The sequence below is a fragment of the Ciconia boyciana genome, chromosome 3 (assembly GCF_034638445.1).
Source record: "Ciconia boyciana chromosome 3, ASM3463844v1, whole genome shotgun sequence".
Lineage (NCBI taxonomy): Eukaryota > Metazoa > Chordata > Aves > Ciconiiformes > Ciconiidae > Ciconia > Ciconia boyciana.
Genome location: NC_132936.1, coordinates 92,886,080 through 92,904,577, shown reverse-complemented (window position 1 = coordinate 92,904,577; position 18,498 = coordinate 92,886,080). Strand labels below are relative to the sequence as shown.

The following is an 18,498-nucleotide window of genomic DNA, read 5'->3' as shown; positions in this document are numbered from 1 at the left end:
AGTTTAGGATGTTCCAGAAAAATATACCAATCCAAATAAATTAATAGAGACTGTAATGTGGTTTGAGATGTCCGACAGAATAGCCTCAACTCTGTTCAGTTAACTTTACTGGGGTATAATTCTTTTAATCTGTTTTTTATTTGTTTGAAAGGTATTAAACATAGACTAGATTCACAAATGGATACGATGCTAAAAAGCTTAAATTTTAGCCTTGAGTTATACCACTAATCGGTCTGAGGTCTCTTGTACAAGGGATGAGAGAAGTTAATTGCATAGAGCAAGCAGCCTAACCAGCACACTGAACAGGAATGTGCCCAACCCATTAAACAGGAAATGGTGAGGACGTAAGACTGCTTAGTTCAAATCCTTTTAGAGCTCAGACACATTTCTTTGAGGAACTGGGCGACTCTTCCTGACAGCTGGGTTCCAAACCCCACTGTGACTATGCTATAGTGCTCCTTAGGGAGCTTAATCATGCAGGATAGTTTAACAAGGCTTAGCTGACTGCACTTCTAAGGATAGGCAGGCAGGCAGGCAGACGAGCACTTCAGCTGCAGGTTCAGGTGGGAATTCAGCAAAATATTAGCACCAGATGGCCTGGCCTGTCTTCTTCAGAGCGAAGCACTTCTCCTGAAACAGAACTTCAAGCTCTTCAAGAGTCTCATGCTTGAAAATTCACATCCATGCTTCAGGTTTGGGGCTGGAGACAACTCCAGCTGTAAGCAACCCAGCACAGGATTGAGGTCCACAAGCCTTTTTTAACTCCCATTCAAGTTATCCAGATTCTTATGTACCTAAAGCATATCTGGACCCAAAAGGCTTTCACTTGAGCAATAAGGGAACAAAAGCCAAAAAGCCACATTTAGACACAGACAATTGTCTTTACATCTAGGACAGAAAGCCATTCTACACAATGCTCATCTCAGCTGTAATTAAGCAGCAATTACTTCACAGCCCACCATAAGCAATTTTCTGCTAATGGAGGCTACTGCAGGAATTGCACACTCAGATAGTGAAGTCAGCATCTTTACACACAAACTTACAGTCATACAGGAGCTCAGGTGGGCACAGATGAGCTCATGTTATTAGTGTTATTGATACTTTAGTATTACCAGCTAAATACAACCGTTACTGTCCACTTTATCCACAGGACTCTTTCAAGAAGGTCTGAATTAGGCCTTTATGCACTGGGAATGAGACTCATTCCCTGCTGATCTCACTCATCTGAAATTATGCATTTTGCCTAAGGTAATTATCTAAGCTCCTTTCATGATCAAGACAACAGACTTTACCGTGCCATATGATAGTATTACAAGTCTTAAGTTGGAAGAGTGTTGTTTCTTTAGAAAATAATTTTTTGAGATAGACACAGTTTCCCCCTCCCAGGGTACGTGACTCCCTTAAATGAGAAACCAAGTCTTAGCACTCTAAAAGTGTTTACCATTTCCAAGAAGAATAGGGAATACAAATTAAATTAAAATTACCTTACTAAGTATATTCACTTAACATTCCATTTCCTGAAAGGAAGCAACTGAAAAGCACTAAGGAAGTCAACAAACTGTAAACAGTGACAAAGGAGATAACGTCATGGAATTAAGTTATAAATGAACACAGCCCTCTCCGCATGCTGAATCACCATTAAAAATCTCTCTCAGCACTGCACGAAGCCAAGATCTTTTTTTCCTTTAATTTTCTGAAGGGGGAAAAAAATGACAACAGAAATAAGGATGTCACTGATCCTGAAATCTCAGTTTCACTGGGTATCAAAGGACCTTCTTCTTGCAATACTTTGTCAACATTTGTTCTTTCCTTCTGGCATGGATGACAGCACTGACATCAGAGAAGAGCACTTTCACATCTCCTATGAGTAAAACCAGACTTAGCTACTTGCAACAGTCAGAACCAATTCTTGGTATCCAAGACTTGTATCACAGCAACTCTGGAGTTAGCTTGGCTAAGGGACTTTTAATGTTTATTTGTGTGGGTTCAATCAGTCTTTATATCCATCTAAATTACTATTTTTCAAACACGTCATAGAGGTTTTCCCCTACAGAATTTTCTGGAAAGCCTCTTCTCTTTTTCTTCTTGAGAAATCTTTGGGTCTGGAGCCAATTCTCTTTCATCACAGCAGTTGAGATGCATTTGTCTCAGTCTGTGTTTTCCCCTAGCTATAACATGTTTTGAACTGATTTTAATTCTGTTCGCCAGATCACCAATCTGTTTTTCCAACATTTTTCCCCACACTGTTGTTTATCAGTCTTGGCCTCCATATTTTAAAGCGTAGAGAGATGATCGTTCATTTTTGGGTGAATGTAACATTTAAATTAGTTCCTATAAAAGCACCAGCACCCTTTGTCTGTCATGCAGACATTCAATTATTGGTGAGCTCAGGGCCATAAAATCTTTTTGGAGTCCAAAGAGAAAAACACAGTACTTTTTTGGGGGTGCTGATTTACTGGCCTCCTCAGTTGTGACCCTTTATGGATACACAAACAATCACGAAGATAGCTTAGAAAGGGTATTGTTAAAATGCCTGCAGCTATAGTATATTGAGAGAATTAGTTTGTATTTATACAGAGTTGTTCTGTTTCCAAGGATTTCACAGAACTCCATAGTCTTTTATAATTGCTAAATAAACTATGTTCATTTGTTAAAGTTATTTTTTTCATAATTTGTCGCTCTACTTTTTAAAGCAAAAGCAAAGTAAATGTGCTGCTTGATTTGATACAGCTAACTGCATTAGCGTGAATCTAGTTAAGCCACTTAATTTATACTTGGAGTTTAGCCTGTTGTTTCCAAGTCCCACTGGAATTAAATGCAAACTTTAAATGGCTGTTACAAACTGTCATGCCTTTCAATAGCAGTATGGGTAATGCTCTTAAACGGGAGAGAGAAAAAGGATGCTTTACTAAAATTGTTCGGCTTTTGTAATCAAAAAAGCCACCCTGTTGTTTGACCCTGATGCTGGACTGCACCAAAATTTTTTCTTAAACGTTTTAAAATGTCCCTGAAAAATCCCCCCCACCTCTTCAAGGGGAGCAAAGGCTGTGAACACACATGCAAGTATTTTGTATTTGAGAAAACAAAACAAGTCCCTGACATGTTTATACACTTACCCCATTCCCTTATTTGTATTTGATTATGTACAACTTCAGGAACAAGACATGAATGTCAGTTCCCATGAGTGACTGAAGTGAATTTGACTCTACATCCCCTCCAAACAGACTGTGTTGTGATTTTTCAGTTATTTCTGCTTGTTAGTCTTCTAACTGTTCATTCTCTTTTTACCCACCTCATTTTGGTGGCTATACCTTGTTTAATCAGAGTACAGCTTTAACATCCCTCCCTTACCTCCAAATTTCCCAAAATCTCTATTTAGAAAAGTTACCAGTGTTCAACTCTAATATCCATACATACGTATGTAGGCAGAAGTTACGAGGAACACAATGCAATACTCTAGTTAAGACAAGCCAGTGAGAAAATTATTTTGCTGTTTACGCAGAACAGTTCCACAAACAAAGAAGGGTGAAAAGATTATCTGACCCACTGAAGACCTGAGGGAGCTTTTCCCCTGAAGTCAACAGACACTGAATTGGGGTAGAATGTCAAATCATACAGATGCATTTTTCCCCTGAAGTCAACAGACACTGAATTGGGGTAGAATGTCAAATCATACAGATGCATTTACATGGAACACGTCATATCTCTATATGTGTTTTTTTAACCAGTAAAACATTTATGTATTTTACAGCTGTTTACCCATACTTACTGATGGGGAAATACTATTATTATGATGTAAGTGTCACATAGTGAAGTAAGAATGGTGCAATTTCACAAAAATAGTTTAAATTAGAATTTCAAAGCAACACCTGTTTTTGCTTAAATCAACCTATGAAGTCATCAGTGAAACCAGCATGTGTAAATTATGTACGAGCTTAAAAAAAGAGCTTCTTTAAGTTATCAGGGTATTATGCTTCCAATAGTAGAAAAGCTATTGTTATGCCAAAATTGTAACAGAGTATTCTGCACAACACAGTTCTAAGTGGCAGGACATTTTCTTCCATATTAATCTTATTTCATGTATATAAACTTATGTAAAATTATGTTGTAAAATATGAGGGAATATAATGTATCGATAGTTAGAACAGTTACATGAATTTCATATGATTGTTTCAGCTTCATCTTTACACAAGGATTTAAGCCCTGCCCACAGAACCATGTGCAGATTCTAGAAGTCTAATACCCATACACACATACTTATCCAACTTCAAGCCACAACACACACAACTAAGCCATAGTAGGGTGCCGCAAGCCTGTATTCACTAACCATTATGTAACCTGCACTACTGAAATTCGAGACATGTTTTTGTTTTCTACCTAAAATAGAAAGGAGACAAGTCTCCTTAATGCATTTTATAAGGAATTTTGGTGAAGACCAAAAAACCACCATCTACCTAAAAGAACGGAAAAAAGTCGTCCACACTATTTAATTGTATAAACTTAGCATGCAACTTCAATTGCAAAATGCACATACATTTTGTATTGCCTTCCTGAATAAACAGATTATGTTCATTTTCCTTCTTAAGCATATATTTATCCTTGGGATAACTTTGTTATAGAAAGTGCTTTAGTTTATTTACTTCACACGATGCCGTTCCAGCTGTGGTAAGGTACTCTCTACCTATTCTTGAGTTCTCCTTTTGCTTTTAGTGCAATTTCTGGTCACCTCAGCTGCTAATTAATATATTTTCACAACGTGCCTCTAAGACAGGGCAGCAGTGGCATCATCACTGTACACATGGGGAATTGTAGCCCAGTGAGGGGTGTGCGAAAGTATCCTACACATGCAGGCAACACAAACTCCAACAACACTGAACAACTGATTTCAGAAGCAGAAATTCCACTTTTTTCAGCACAATGGGCAAAATGCACAATGCCACTAAAAACTAGCCCTCAACTGTCTCAGGCTGGAAAATGAGGTGTATATTTAAATGCATTTTCTGAAGAATCATTTAACACCAGAAGTGGATAAAGTGAAACTGAGAACTTCCTAGCCTCTTACCTGCTGTAATAAGCAGTTCTCACAACAACTGTGTTGAAAGGAATTCCAGAAAGTACACATTCAGTTTAGAATTTACTTATTATGATATATTTATACATTTTAGACCAATAGAAACAGCACAGAATTCCTTTAACTAATTTTCTTTAGCATTGCATTTATAAAGGCAGGGAGATCAGCACTGATATTTAGAGGATCCATGCTCAGCTCACCCTGACTAGTGGTTACTATTTAACAGTGCCATTAAAAGAGTAGTAGAAAATGTCTGAGGTAGATGTACCTGAATTACTAGAAGTATCATCTTCCAAATGACTACTAGGTTGCAAATAGAATTTTACAGTTGAAGTTTCTGTGCTGATGCCATTGCTACTGTTAGAATCTTAAGAGGATTTTTAACCCTGAGGTTTCAAATATTCAGGCAGATTATAGGTCAAGTGTGCCGGTATGTACTTTTAAGAAAGCAATACATCCCTTGAGAACCACTCAGAGCTCACAGTGAGCTTATATAAGATAGGCTATTTGGCTGGCCTCAGCTACGTGTCAAAGTATTTTTGATGTTTACATTACAAATGTTGACATCCACATGATCTCATCCTTTTCAATTATTCTTTGCTGATCATATCAATTCCACTGCAAGCTTATTTTCATCACTATGTATTCAGTCTTCCTACTTGTGCTAAACTATATTTATACTTTCTCTGCAGCTGTCAGTCTATCCAACATGAGCTATTTTCATTTGCTTGAGAAGGCTCTGAATTTCCAAAGCCTTATCCTTAAGTATTTGCTAATACTGCACAAATATATCTGAAGGTTAATTTGAAGTAGCTTAAATATACCAGCATACTGATTAAATAGAATCAGATATACGCTTTACAGTGTAATAAATTTAACAGATTATTTAGAAGCATGCGAACAGAACAGCATTTCAGCTCCGAAGACAAGCACTTTAAAATTATACGATGCCATATTTATGGGTCCTGATTTTTCTCTCTTTCTGTACTGAATGTGGTATGAGCCCTTTGAAAAAAAGCAATATATGGTCATATAAGTAAAACTGTATTACAATACTAGGCATAAGGAGACAGAATTAATTATGGAGTAAAATTGTGACCATTCTGAAAATCCAAATGAGTCAGTGCACTCAAAAAAGTGTTTAATTCAAGATCTTTAACGTTATTTCCAGGGTGGGGTTTTGGTTTGGTTTGTTTATAAAAAACAAGACTTTTTAAAAAAATCACTATGAACAACTAACACCCTCCCCACTTAGGCATAATGAATGAGAATTGAAAATTTAGCACTAAAGAACTTTAAAAGTTTATGTGAGCTTTATGACTAATTACACTAGCTATTCTTAGGAGAAGGCCTATAACCCACAGCACAAAAGATCAAAATGCTTGATAGTAGAAATGGCTACTGGCAGGTAACTGCATTTCACGTCCCAGGGTGACTAAATGCTATTATTGTAACCCCGATGGCTTACTCAGTTTAAGCTCTGTTGATGCGATATATAACTTTACAGTAAAATTCCGTTTAAAAGGCAAAAAAAGAATAGACCATTTTGCTGTCTTTAATAAGACTACTATACTGCATGTTCTGAAAGCTATCAGAGAAATGAAACTGCTCATAAATACACCACAGTAAGTGTTCCAGGAGGAACCTTAAATGAATTTTAATTGAAAAATGTTTAATGTGGCTGATCTTTAACATGTTTTCCCTAGTATCTCCAAAAGCTGATCTGGCAACACTGTAACGGGACATTCAAACACGACTGAAAGTATGAATCAGAAGATGCCCAGAAGCACCTACTCAGGGTTGGCAGGTTTTCCTCCCAAAGCACCATTAGCCCACATCTCATTTGCCTCTGCCAGGACAGACCTGTCTCTAAAGGTGTATCAGGACTGACACTTGTTCCAGTTTCAAGTCTATCCATTTCATGTCACAGGATTGAAATAATCTGTAAAAGTCCAGAAAAATCAACACCAATTGCAGCTACAGCTAGAAAAATAGATTTATTCTATAGAGTACTACTTTCACAGATGCCAATCTCTGTCACTGTTAATACTTTAAAATAAAATGCACAGAAATGCTCAGAAAAAAAAAAAACCACAAACCAGAATTACTTGCTTTGCACCCCATGTTAATTGATAACTATGAACTCTTGGGCAATGCCCTCAAGTATTATATGGCTACTATTTCTTCTCTTCTCTGAAAAAAATTATTTCATGATAAGGGGAAAAAAAAAAAAGGTCTTGAAGTATCCACTACTAACTTTCTGGCTTTTGCTTGTTAATAAAATTATTAAATTTTCCCCTCTTCCTTTTCAAGTATCTCCACATTGCCATTACTGATGCCTTTGCTCAGTAGAGGCTCTGCCATGAAACAAGATTATACATTTAACAGCAGTGACAAAATACCATGAGATCATCAGCCACTCTCAAATTTCCTCATATTAAGTAGACAATGAACGTCAACCCTGCCATAAGCATGACATACTTCGCAGGAGCTCATCCCTAAGTTCACAACAGGGCTAGGAGCTGCATATTGGTGGTTATCACAGAACACCTGACATGAAATTTCACATCCTAATCTTACCTCACTGTAATTAATTCAAATATTCCTAACATTAGAATACTGACAGTTGAAGTTTAACACCCAATTTTTACGGAAACAAGTAGTCTTCTATACTTGGAGTCCATTCCAGCACCTCTAGAAACCAGAAGCCACCAGAAGCCTAAATAGATATAGCTGGCCATGTTCTAGGTCTCCTGTTCAGGCTAGGGATATACAATCTTAAACTCTAATAACACACAGCTCAAACTGCACTCTGTACTAGCAGATATCTAAACTGCTTCATCATAAGTTGCAATCACTGACTCCCACCTCACAAATGTAGAAGTGGAGGCAAAAAAAGTAAAGTGACCATTTTTAGGCTGCTCAAAAGCCCAGTATCAGATATTTCAACACCAAACAAATAGCCTCAGACTTAGTCCTGCATTTTACCCCTGAGGCAACACTTAAATCACGACTGATCTTATCAGGCTATGAAAACTGTTTTAACTATCTGTCCTTTGGGTGTTTTAGGAATCATAGGCTTTCCGATAAAGGTAGAATGTTTTACTAACACACCGCTCACTGAGGGGCTTCTTAGGATTTGATAACAAATACTCTATGTCTTCAGCTCCTGGCCTTCCTTCTCCCAGTCATGTCCCTCAGAGTACTGTAATTAACAGAGGAGCTCCAATAAGCAAGAAAGAGCTAGAAGCACCGGCTCCTTTGTCTTAGAGTTTCTTAGAGTTGCATGGAGGTATTTCCTTAGGCTACGATACAGAAGAAAAATTTCACACAACCCATTCGTTTGGTGGCAGTTTGGTACTCGCAAGCAACATCTAGAGTATATCTAAGGCAGACTGACTCAAACAGCCTGAAAGAAGGGGGCAAAAGTGAAGATTTTCTTGGCTAGAATCCAACCAGCAATAGTCACTGCAAGTACTGGGAGAACTATACAATCTGGGATTTGTATACTCTTTGTCATAGGAGAGGGACACAATCCAATCCTGGTGGCCCCTAATCTTATTTGCAGGAAAATTACAGCTGCTTGGAAGAAAAGCAACGGTATCTTATTCACAAAAGGGACAATGGGTTGATGTTGACAATGTGATTAAATATCTTTTTGAAGCTTCTAAGAAAGGGATGTAGTGCTTTGCAAGCAGTATACTTCACCACTCTGAAAGTGTTAATTGAAAGACCTCCAGCTGCCCCCTGTTCTTCCCATTAGGGCCAAGATTCTAATTAACCACTGATGAACTTACACTTGAGGAAAAGGAAGCAGGGGGTTGCATTTAAGTATAAATGGACAGACCATAAAGATATGCAATGCAGAAATGCGAAGATACTCACACAAAGAAATCATATTTACAGATTTAGAAGGAAAGACTCTTCCCTAAATCCTCAGCAGATCATATTTCTCTGTGCTACAGCAGAGGATGTCTGTCAGGGGACTGCAAGTACCTTAGGTCTCCATGTTAATCAGTTCATTATTTAACTGCAGGAACTTTTCTCCAAATCAAGCCAGCAGACGCTCTGTAATACCTAACCCATAATTCATCAAGCTCTTCATCTTTTAAGCCAAAACTTGTCCTCAAGCTCCCCACACAATGGGGTATGAGCCAAGGCCACAAGCTGGGCACCTACACAATCCTTTTTTTATAAGTATGAAGCAGAAACTCTCATGCAGCCTCCATACTGTGCAGAAGTTCATAAACACATAATAAATTAAATATAGAGAAACAGTCACCAATGAGACCACAATGCTGGACTCCAGCTTTCCAAGAAGGGTATCCATCATATTGAAGTAAAGGGAACTGTCGTCTTACGCTGACGACACTCAGGGTTATGCCTACTCTAGTAAGTGCTCACAAAGTACCTTTTATCTGAAAGAAAAACTATCATCTAGAAATAGCATTATGAGATTCCAGCAGTGAATCAGGTTTAATTTTTTTTCTTCATCCAGGAAATCTGTTTTGCCTCTCAACAGGATGCAGAATGTTGGGGCATTTGCTAATCTAAGAATTATCTCATGTTTAATTATTTTAACCTTTTTCTGTCGAAGTGTTACTGCAATTCAGGTGAAGAAAAGAAATTTGCAAGATGTTAAAAAAAGGGAGGGGGGGAGGCTTCTGGGGGAGAAAGAAGGGAGTACACTTTTTGCAGTTGTACTCACATTGAAAAGGTGATGCAAGTTGATCCTGGCCCAGTCTCAGTGGTAATGAGCCCTCGGTGGACTGTTCTCCTGAAATCACTTTTTTTACTGGATAATATTTGGGTTTGATCACATATTCCTGTGTTTGGCCATGATGAAGATTCATCATCAATGTCTGAGATGAAAGGGGTATCATCCTGTTTTAGGGGGAAAAAAAAAAAGACAGAATGATGTAAGAATTAATAAATTAGACTTAGAAACTACTGGTAAAAAATTAAAGACAAATTCATCTGTACTCCAAGTTCTCAAAATACAGTTTGGGAAACTTAGTAACTTCCAATTAAGCACTTGATTTTCCATGCATTTAGCATTCTCATTGTCTTGTCAGCTCAACACACACCTAACAAATAAAGACTATAGGGATTATATCACTTTCTTTTCAAGATAGCAAGAGAAGTATCATGGACAGCTCAGAAAAACAGGGAGGAATGGGAAAAAGTCTTCCTCAAAATGATGAGTTGGAGCTCAACTTTGTTAGCACACAGAACTTTCCAGACTAGTCAAAGAAGCAGTGGTGCATTTAAACCTCTCTCTCTTTCTTACACCTACTATTTCACACCAGGTATGTTAAGTAGAACCTAAGCCCAGCTGACTTTCCCCCTCTGTTCCCAGAAACCCTGTTCCCTTCCCCACCATACCCCTCTAGCCATAGAGCAGAGCACTGCTCCTCTTCCTTTTTTGCAGCCTGTCTCCCATCTCATCAGAAGGTCTGTCTCTGTTTCCCAGCTCCACGTTACTTTCCCCATCCACTTTCTCTTTGCCTATTGAACATCTGAGAGATGTCCCACAACAACATGGCTTCCTTTCACAGCAAAACTATTTCCTCTTCCTGTTAAACAAGATGATTCCTTCAAGCTCACTGATTCTCTCACTGCCAATCCCAGTTCCTTACTTGTATTGTTAGATTCCTCCCCAAGACCTCAGCTTCTCACTGCACAAGACCTTGCTAACTTTCAATAGATATTTCCTTCTCCCTCTCTCAAAAACCATGGTTATTTAGTCACCATCAGCAGTAGGAACCATTTCTTTACTAACAGACAAACTGGCCTTCACTATTCCACAGTGCTACAGCAATAAACAAGAAAGGGAGCAAATCATGCAGCTGTTAGCCACATGCGATGAACCTGCAAGCTGCTTTGGGGCCCTGGGCTTGCAGAGTGCCACTGCCAAGTAATAGCACACCTTCAAGTAACAAACCTACTAATAGCAAGTCTTCAAGGAGTTGTAGCTAGTGTAGAACACACAGTAGAGATGCATGTTCCTCAGAGAGTCATATCAATTACTAATCTAATAACAGTGGCTACTAGGTCTACATTGTCCTTTGCTCAAATGAAGGCACAAAGAGTGGGATGCTGTAAGCCTCCCTCACTTTCTTCTCAACTAAGGGTCTCTAACAAGTTTGGTTTGCAAAAGTGGAAAAATGGGAAAGTCGTGGGATTTGTAACAACCATCCCTCAAAGAGTCACAGTTCTGCAGAGTAAATAAGTGTCCTCTGAGAAAAAGGCATGGGCCCTATATCACAGAGGACAGCTGAGCAGCACTTCCCCACAGTGGTGGGACTGAAGAGTTTCAGCTGAGTGAGAAGTCAGACGACTATTGTACTGTTTTCTGACATGTGGAGCCTGAGCCAGCCCCTATCTCCAAAGCAATGCCTGATTCTTTAGTCATGTTATTCGAGGATGCTTAGTAACTGCTGTAGCCAATGGATTTGTGGTTAGAACAGACAATGGGGTTTTGTCCTACACAGATGCTCTTGTTAACTTGGATCAGTTTGAGAAAAAGTGCATTTATTAACAGAGACATTCTATGACTCTTACATACAACAGAAACATAACGCCTCAGACTACCTCCAAGTCAAATTTTTGTAATACAATGCTTGCACGGTCTTACTATATTCAGTAAACGTCCCTTCCCTCTATTAAGAGAGAATACTGTACTTTCCGTGTTGTCTTTAGGTTTCCTACCAGCAGATCAAAAGAGGAGCTTCAGGGATGTTGGAGGTCAGGCTCAGAATTCAACACAGTCTGATAAAAAGTTTCACCAGGAAGACCTCAGCCTGCAATAAAGCTGAAGTCACTGCCTTCAGTATTGCTTACATATGAATTTCATTTCTTTGAAGAGTCACTACAATCCTTCCTGTGCAACCTGTTTTTTCTACAGATCTCATTTAATGCCTATGTATAAGGACATAAGGGGTCTATACTGAATTCCTCCCTTGTTACGCGTAAGCAGGTCACGACAACAGAGGTCTAAATACTACAGAAGTTGATACTACAACTATCTAATAGAAGTTCTATATATTTAAGTTTAATGGTGTTACCTTCTTTGACTGGACACAGACAGATGCTGCCATTTAAGTGCCTGTCTGTTTTCTGTTAAGGCTATAACATGTTGTAAAGTGCTACCTTTTATATTGCCACATATCTACCCATACTGTAGCCCAATCCTGTCAACCTACAGAGTCCATCATAACACTTGAGACTAAAATAAAATTTTAAAAAATCATTAAAAAAACAACACCACACCAAAGACAGTAATGCCATATGTTGGAGGCTGAAAGTTTTACCACCAGAATTTATAAAAGTTGCCTCTTCCTTCCTTCTCAGGTATTGTAGTTTTCTTCCTTAATTTAACTTGCCTTAAGTATTAATATTAATTATTTTTAAGGCAGTATAAGAGTAAGCTCTGTTTTGCAAGAGAGCGGTTTACTCAGTAGTACACAGGAAAGCTGTAATCTTTACTTTAGAAACTCCAGTTCTTTAAAAGGAAAAACCTTCACCTGATGTGTGAGTCATTAATCTTAATTTCAATACAGAGTAAATCACCTATTCTTGTATTAAGGTGTATGGTTACAATAGTTGCATGAAACCAAAGTTGAGAGTTGTTTAGACCCTTTTTCTTGCATGTTTACCCTCAGTTTTGATGATCTTGGTGTGTAACTACCAAAGATCTTGAGTATAGGTACGCACGAAAAGTTATTTAACATTTAAACTCCAAACATTTAAAAGTTGCCCAGTATTGGACATCTACTGCTGGTGTGGATGCAAGCTAACTGGCAGCAGGTTTTTGCTAGCCATCTTACCAGCTCGACTGATCCTGCTCATGAGAAGCGCAGTTCCAGTAGGAGCCGACATGGTCAAACATCAAAGCATTTATGAGATCCTTCTGTTCTGACTGTTCTTTTGATATTTAAATTATTCTCAACATGACCTAGTTCTCAAAGATGTTCATTCATAATCAAAAGGATATTGCATAGCTAAGTGCAATACTGCATCTTCCACTAGAATCAAGGATACTCCTCTAACTACATCATGGGAGCTATATGAGACCAGTCATGTAGCTCTATCAACGGCTTGGGTATATACACTAGTGAAGGACTTTTTTTTTTCTTCCTAGACCAGCACTTAGGGAGGGGGTCCTTCAGCACTGCAGGACTTCTTACTTAGAAAATATGATTTCTGTAGTGAGCTCAGCAACACAGTGAGGGGTATTTTTTTTCCCCCCCTTGTACTGATCCCTGTGAAAGAAACCTTCAGAACTATCCCTTCTAATTGACCTCAGAAGACAGACCAGAACTTGAGCCTCAGAGAGAAGGCAAGTAATATGTCAGCACTTAAAACAATTAATACAAATGTAAGATGTCAGAAGGAAACATTTCAGGCCTAGTCTGGTAACAAGCATCACCCCAGTCCCTGTTGAGCCTTTGGAAATTATCTTAACACAGCTCTACTACAATGCATTCCCAATCCTCTAAAAAGCAGTGGTTGTTGCTATGACTGTTGATGTCAGCTTGCCAAACAACCCTCCTACCAGCCCGGGAGTACTACTGCTTCTTCCCTTTCCTGTAGGGTGGCCTCTGCCAAGTTCTGGAGCTCTGCCTGAGCCCCTCATGCTGGTCCTGTCTTTGCATGGAGACCCAGGTGCTGTATCCACAGTCATATTGCCTGTGCCAGGGGCCCCTGGCACAAACCAAAAGCCAAGCCTGCTATCATGCTCAGATTCATTTAGCTGTCCCAAGGCAAATTATTCAGGCAGTGTAATCTCTGTTCAGAGTACACTAGGGCAGCAACGCTAGGCACTGAATGGAATGTTTTCATCTATTCCCAGTGTTGGAATATCCAAATTAATAAGTAGCAGGATAGACTGATTTTTTTCTACAACACTACTCAAGGTTCAAGGCCACTAGGAATAGCTGGTCCTATCTTGCTACCACAGCCCACAAGAGGATACTTGAAGTAGGTCACAGATGCTCTAAACCAGGTTTTTATAATTTAAAACAAAGAAATGAAAGGCATACTCATCAACTCATGGCCACTACACTTAATATTAAAAGATAAATAGTTCTTATCTATTAGTAACAACCATCACTGCAACTGAAGGTATTTTATTGCTTCCCAACTTTACCATGTTCCTTATTGCACATTTGACCGCTGCACAACTCAGTGGAACTCCCAGGCATTGTTGCAATACAAAATATTCAAGTACTACTATGCTCCCTGTAACACTAGTTAAAAAGATGCAGTCATTAGTTCCAATCTTTACATTTTGCATGAAACAGCCAAGACTACACAAAATTGTTGCATTACACAGGCTTATGTCACTAATTTATCTGGTAGTTTGTAATTAGATACTCAAAACTGATGTTAACTTAATAAACTTGATTAAAACTTTCCATTGCTGAAGTGTACACTAGGCATACATGTGCCTAATTGCATTTTCAACAAACAAACAACATGATAAATACTAATATGGCTACAATAGCACTGCAGAGGGAGAACAAACATTTGCAGCTAACTATCATGCAGAAGAAAGCTCTCTTGCTTGATAAAAGCAAACCAGGAATGTGATGTATCTGAGTAACTCTGGCAAGCAGAAATGAGACCAGCAACGTTTGGCATGAAAAGTACTGTCTAGACTAAATAAGACAAGCCTGACTCAGGCTGCTTTCTTCATTTTATTTACTGTAAGTCTGATGCTCCCATGCTTGGCTTCTAGCTAGCAATACTTAAAAAAAAAAATCTAAATTGCTAACACAATCGTTTTATACAAACCTACGAATTAATTCCTTCTTCACTACCTCCTCTCAATATCACAATGAACAGTCAAAAGGAGAAGAAAACCCCAGCATTTCCTAAAATTATGAAATAATAAAGAAAATATGCAGGACAGTTTACAAGGCATGAAAATAGAACTAAATCCCCCCCACCCTGTAAATTATTAAAATTCAGTTGCTAGTTCAGCCTGACCTTTGCCAGTTGCTTCCTCCTTACATTGCTTCTCTGATTTTTTTTTTTTAAAGATACATGAAAAAGTTTAACTTCCCAGCTGATGATGAACAGATGGGATTTCTTCAAAGCCCTTTACATTATCATACCCAACATTAATCAAGCATGGCCTATTTCACAATGTCCTACCAGTCACAAGAAACGAAAGAGAGGAAGTGTTCAAGTTTTTCTTTCTTTTCACCATTGCAAAAATTCTGCACAAAATTGATTTTATGTACAAAAATGTATTTTTGATGCATAATTAAAAATCCTGTCCCTGAAATACAGTGCAAACACTACAAAACAAGTCCTGAGACCTGCCTGCCCTAGAATAACTAGGGTTGCATTAGTATTTTCATTATAAACTGACCTTGACTTTGTATCTTTGTGATACACTTTTCCCCAGGCAATAATTTGCAAAGATCATGATTTGGTTATGACTAATTTGCTTTCAAACAATGCCTTCAAGTTATTAATTTTTACTTTTTTTACCCCTTTAAAAGGTTAAGATGTTATGTACACCATAGACAAGATCTTATTTTATCATAATAATGTTGATTTGATTTGTAAAGGAAGCAATATTACAAATATTAATAAAAGATATTTAATGTACACCAAGATTAAAAAAGGTAAACAGGGAATCAAACTTGTTTATAAAGTTTCCCACAGAAATGCAAAACATTAACTTTTATCCACAACTACCAGTTTTGCCCAACTTAACTATAATTTCTGTGGTAAAATCCTTGTTGAAGACACTTTCAGAGATTATCTACTCTCTTAAGTGTTTGCTAATAAAGCTAACACTGTATTTGCAGACTCAACTGAATCGCTTATTGGTTAGAATCCTTTTGCCAGCATAAGCTGGTGTAATAGCTGAACTAAAGCTCTGTGAAACAACAGTGTTTTCAAGCTAAGTACAACTATGGCTCCATTGATTCATTCCATCTTCTACACATTTCAGTTTGTTGTTTTGTATGCAGATTTATGAACAGTCTTCCAGGTTTCTAAAGAGAAGAGGTACACTGAGTTTTCCAGAATCATGAGCAATGATTCATTTCCTAGATGTCAAAAAGCAGAAAAAGGTCTTAAGGCAAAAGAAATGTATGTGTTGTTTGAATATTCAGATACAGAGCAAAAATAGAGGTGCTCAGACACATAATTCAATGGAAGCTACAGTTCTTGCAAGTTATGCAACAGCAGACAAGCATTTCTCATATAATAGAGCATTTAAAGATTAAATTTGAAGAATACTCCTTCTGAAAAGGAATTAAATTATATAAATGGCAATTCTATCAGTGAGAAAAAGGAAAGCTTGCCTACTAGATCGATCTTTTCAGTAGAATGAGCACAGAGTTTGTTCCACCCCTCTCCCAAAGTGCCATCAAGATACAACTGATGCAAGTCTAAAAAAATCTTTCTTAGAGTATCTTAACTATCCTCAAAGTAAACCAACACTTAAGGAAACAGTATGCATGAAGGCTAGGAAAATCCGATATAAGACAACAATGAACAGAAAACAGACACAAGTCTGTAGTCTCACAGTAACAGCAACTTACAAAATTCCCTTTTCCATGCACCAAATGAACAACTAGAAAGTACAAATGGTTCATTATTATCATATGCATACCTTCACCAACACTTAACCAGTGAAGCTCTTCATGAATTCAGATTAATGGCAAACTTAATCAGAGCACTGAACAAGTTCAATAGATAATCTTTAGTAAAATTAACATATGATATCCCTTCCCTGTTTCACATTACATTTTCTACAGAAAAATCACTTTTGTTTTCATAGGGCTAGTGGCATGTTACTGAATATTACACTGACACTGTGTAATAAAAAAATTACTCTGGTAAAGACACATTAACTATTGATAATTTCTAATCTGTCCACCCATGAGACAGACTTTGGTATTAGAAAAGTATGCTGAAATTACAATTAAAAATAGAAACAAACTCCCACGATGGATGTTATACGATAAAGGCAAATGAGCACAGCTGCTGCAAAGGAAAACCATGCATCACTAATCTACTCAAATTCTTGAGCATGTTAAACAAAACAGCAGACAAAGAGCCCAGTTGGTTGACATAATTTATTTGAAATTCAAAAAAGACTTTGAAGACTTATCTTACAAGAGATGACTAAGAAACCCTGAATTATAAAAGTGTTGCAAGCTTAAAGTGGGCAAAGATATGGAACAGAAGAGATACACTTTTTTTTCTTGGACATATATTAATTATGGAATGTCCTTTCAAAGTCTACCAACACATACATGGTTTGGTAATACCACACTTCAGTTAAATAAGTAACTTAGAAGTATATGAAATTCTGATACAGTAGTTCAGAAAACCCTCAAATCTAATTTGGTCTTCCAGACTAGCAAGCATATATTTACACAAGATAAAGTCATTTTGAGAATACACTTATAGCCTTGTCTGAATTAAGCAGAAGTCTGTAATTTAGGAATCTAATAACTAAATAAAAGTAAATACGCCAGTAAAGAACCTAAAACCTTGGTCTACCCTTGAGATTCTGACAGGTAAAGTTATGATTATGAAAAAAAAAAAATGCAATGAGCAAGTAACTACACCATCAAGTTTTTGTGCAGATGCAGATGGATTAGCAAACGTGTTGTCACTACAACTTGTTATGTCTAGGAAATGTTTTAAAAATATGACCTTGCTGGTATAAGCAGAGCTTCTCAGAAGGGGTCAGAAATAGGGAATACATAATTGGTTTATAACCTGTTTATAAATTAGACTTATGTACAAGTAGGAAAATGCACAAAAAAGACAAGACAATTAATAGTTGCTAGATAGGAAGAGAGAAGGACTCAGAGTATCTGGACTGTAGATGAAATCGAGCACTGATGAACATGGCAATGTGCATCAGAAGCAACCAGAACCTGTCATGCACATTACTGATGTCTATGCTGACTGCAGCCAACCAAGAGAGTCTAGCATCAGCCTGGTGAAAGTTTCCAGTGTACAAAACTGGATTAAAAGATAAAACTCAAAGCATTACTGAGTGTAAAAGCTGAGGGAAAATAACAAGGAAGGCTTTTAAAGGCACTGATACCCACAAAACTAAAAGAGAGTCCATGAAGCGCCCGTGCCCGGGCAGGGGAAAGCCAGACTCTGGTTGGTTCCACAGAAAATTATTTAGGGAATGTATGACAGAAAGATACAAAATAACCCTTAACTCAAAATGAAATGCAATAAATTCTAGACTAAAAAGGAAATACTTTTTCCATATATTGCAGAATCAGTTTATGGAAAGAACTATCACAAGATATTATGGATCATAATTGCTTCCAAGGATGCCAATGTAAATGGATGATGAGCACACCTCAAATTCAATTATGAGATCACAGAAAAAAATCAGAAATCCCTGTGCTGAAGAATATCAGTTTCCT

At 37.7% G+C, this 18,498-nt stretch overlaps 1 protein-coding gene across 4 annotated transcripts in view; it reads right to left on the bottom strand.

The window, feature by feature from the left end:
- Window positions 1-18,498, bottom strand: part of LTBP1 (latent transforming growth factor beta binding protein 1) — a 203,741-nt gene that overhangs the window by 148,083 nt on the left and 37,160 nt on the right. For all 4 annotated transcript variants that reach the window (XM_072856615.1, XM_072856611.1, XM_072856612.1 and 1 more), the window contains exon 4: window positions 9,780-9,955. In XM_072856615.1, coding sequence (XP_072712716.1) covers window positions 9,780-9,955 — 176 coding nt within the window. The remainder of the gene's footprint in view (window positions 1-9,779; window positions 9,956-18,498) is intronic.